Here is a 1,423-nt window from a genome sequence, read left to right on the forward strand (position 1 = left end):
ACTTTCAGCCGCCATTTTGGATAAATTTTGTCCATAGATGGCAGCACAGCCGCCATCGGCCTTTTTGAGTGGAGGCGCAATGAAGTATTGGTCTTCAAAATCTGACTGTCAAATTGGCATTTCTTGGAATACAAAAACAAGCGATTTAAGAAATGTCATTTATCGTTTTGTCATTTATCGTTTTGTATGTGAATTGATTGCTGTAAAATTGGTGAAAAGATGAAAATCTGTGTATGAAAATCTGTGTGTTTGTTGTTGCTGTGAAAAGAAATGTAAGTGAATTTTCATTGTTGATTTCTGCCATCGATGAAGGTATTTTGAAATTTTGTATTCAATGTTTCATTTTCAACAATCCCATCAATTTCGAAAGACTAATCAAAATCTATTCACGGTTTCAGTGCATTGCATCAGCCAGTTTGGAAATGATTTTCGTCCGGATTATAAATTTTTAGGTGCATTAAAGACAATGTTCCCCGATATACCATTTCTTGGTGTAACGGCAACGGCCACGACCAAAGTCATTCTTGACATACAGAAAATGTTGAATTTGCAACAGCCAGTCGTGTTGAAAGCGGAATTCAATCGACCCAATCTATATTATCACGTATGTTTGTGCACATTTTGCCGTGACAATTAATCATTTCTTCTGAAGAATTTCCTCTCAAACATTCATTATTTAAGGAATAATAACAATTTTCCCCATTTTAGGTGATGGATAAACCAGACGAAAAGAAGCAATGTATTGAGCTGTTAGTTGATCTTCTGACCAACCGATATGCTGGTAAATCGGGCATAATTTATGCGTTTTCAATTGCCGACACCGAAGAAATCGCTTCCGAATTAACAAAAAGAAATCTAAATGTTCGATAACAATAGTGCATCAAAAATGGCTGTCGGGGGAGATCCAGTGCGTAATTGCAACGGTTGCATTTGGAATGTGAGTTGTTGTTGTTTTTCTCTCGTCCAAATCTAGTTTCTTTTATCACTTCAAAAATTCTAAAATTAACATTATCCACGGTTTGATAAAATGTCGATTATTTTCAGGGGCATTGACAAGCCAAATGTCCGTTTTGTTATTCATCACACAATGAGCAAAAGCATGGAAAATTACTATCAAGAAAGTGGACGAGCTGGCCGAGATGGGAAGAGAGCCGAATGCATACTGATGTACCGAAGTGCAGATATCGCGAGAATTACAACAATGGTATTCACCGAACACACTGGCCTAAGCAATGCCTATCAAATGATCCAATTCTGTATCGATGGCATCAGCTGTAGACGTGATCTCATCAGTAGACATTTTATGGATGTGTAGAGTAGTTCGGCTGTATGCAACCGAATGTGTGACCGATGCAATCACCAAAATAGCATAAAGCCACTGAAAATGAACATCACCGAACACTGTCTAGCCCTGTACAAAATC

The 1,423-nt window shown here is 37.7% G+C and overlaps 1 protein-coding gene across 1 annotated transcript; it reads left to right on the forward strand.

The window, feature by feature from the left end:
* The first annotated feature begins 207 nt into the window (after nucleotides 1–207).
* Nucleotides 208–1,406, forward strand: LOC129580250 (ATP-dependent DNA helicase Q1-like). The gene is given in 5 exon segments (XM_055470487.1): nucleotides 208–312; nucleotides 399–604; nucleotides 709–865; nucleotides 868–937; nucleotides 1,045–1,406. Coding segments are annotated over 5 exon segments (783 nt in total). The 5' UTR covers nucleotides 208–233; the 3' UTR covers nucleotides 1,316–1,406.
* Nucleotides 1,407–1,423: the final 17 nt, after the last annotated feature.

Source organism: Sitodiplosis mosellana, unplaced genomic scaffold (assembly GCF_009176505.1).
Source record: "Sitodiplosis mosellana isolate CC-2019 unplaced genomic scaffold, AAFC_SMos_1.0 Smas_scaffold_7430, whole genome shotgun sequence".
NCBI classification, from domain to species: Eukaryota; Metazoa; Arthropoda; class Insecta; order Diptera; family Cecidomyiidae; genus Sitodiplosis; species Sitodiplosis mosellana.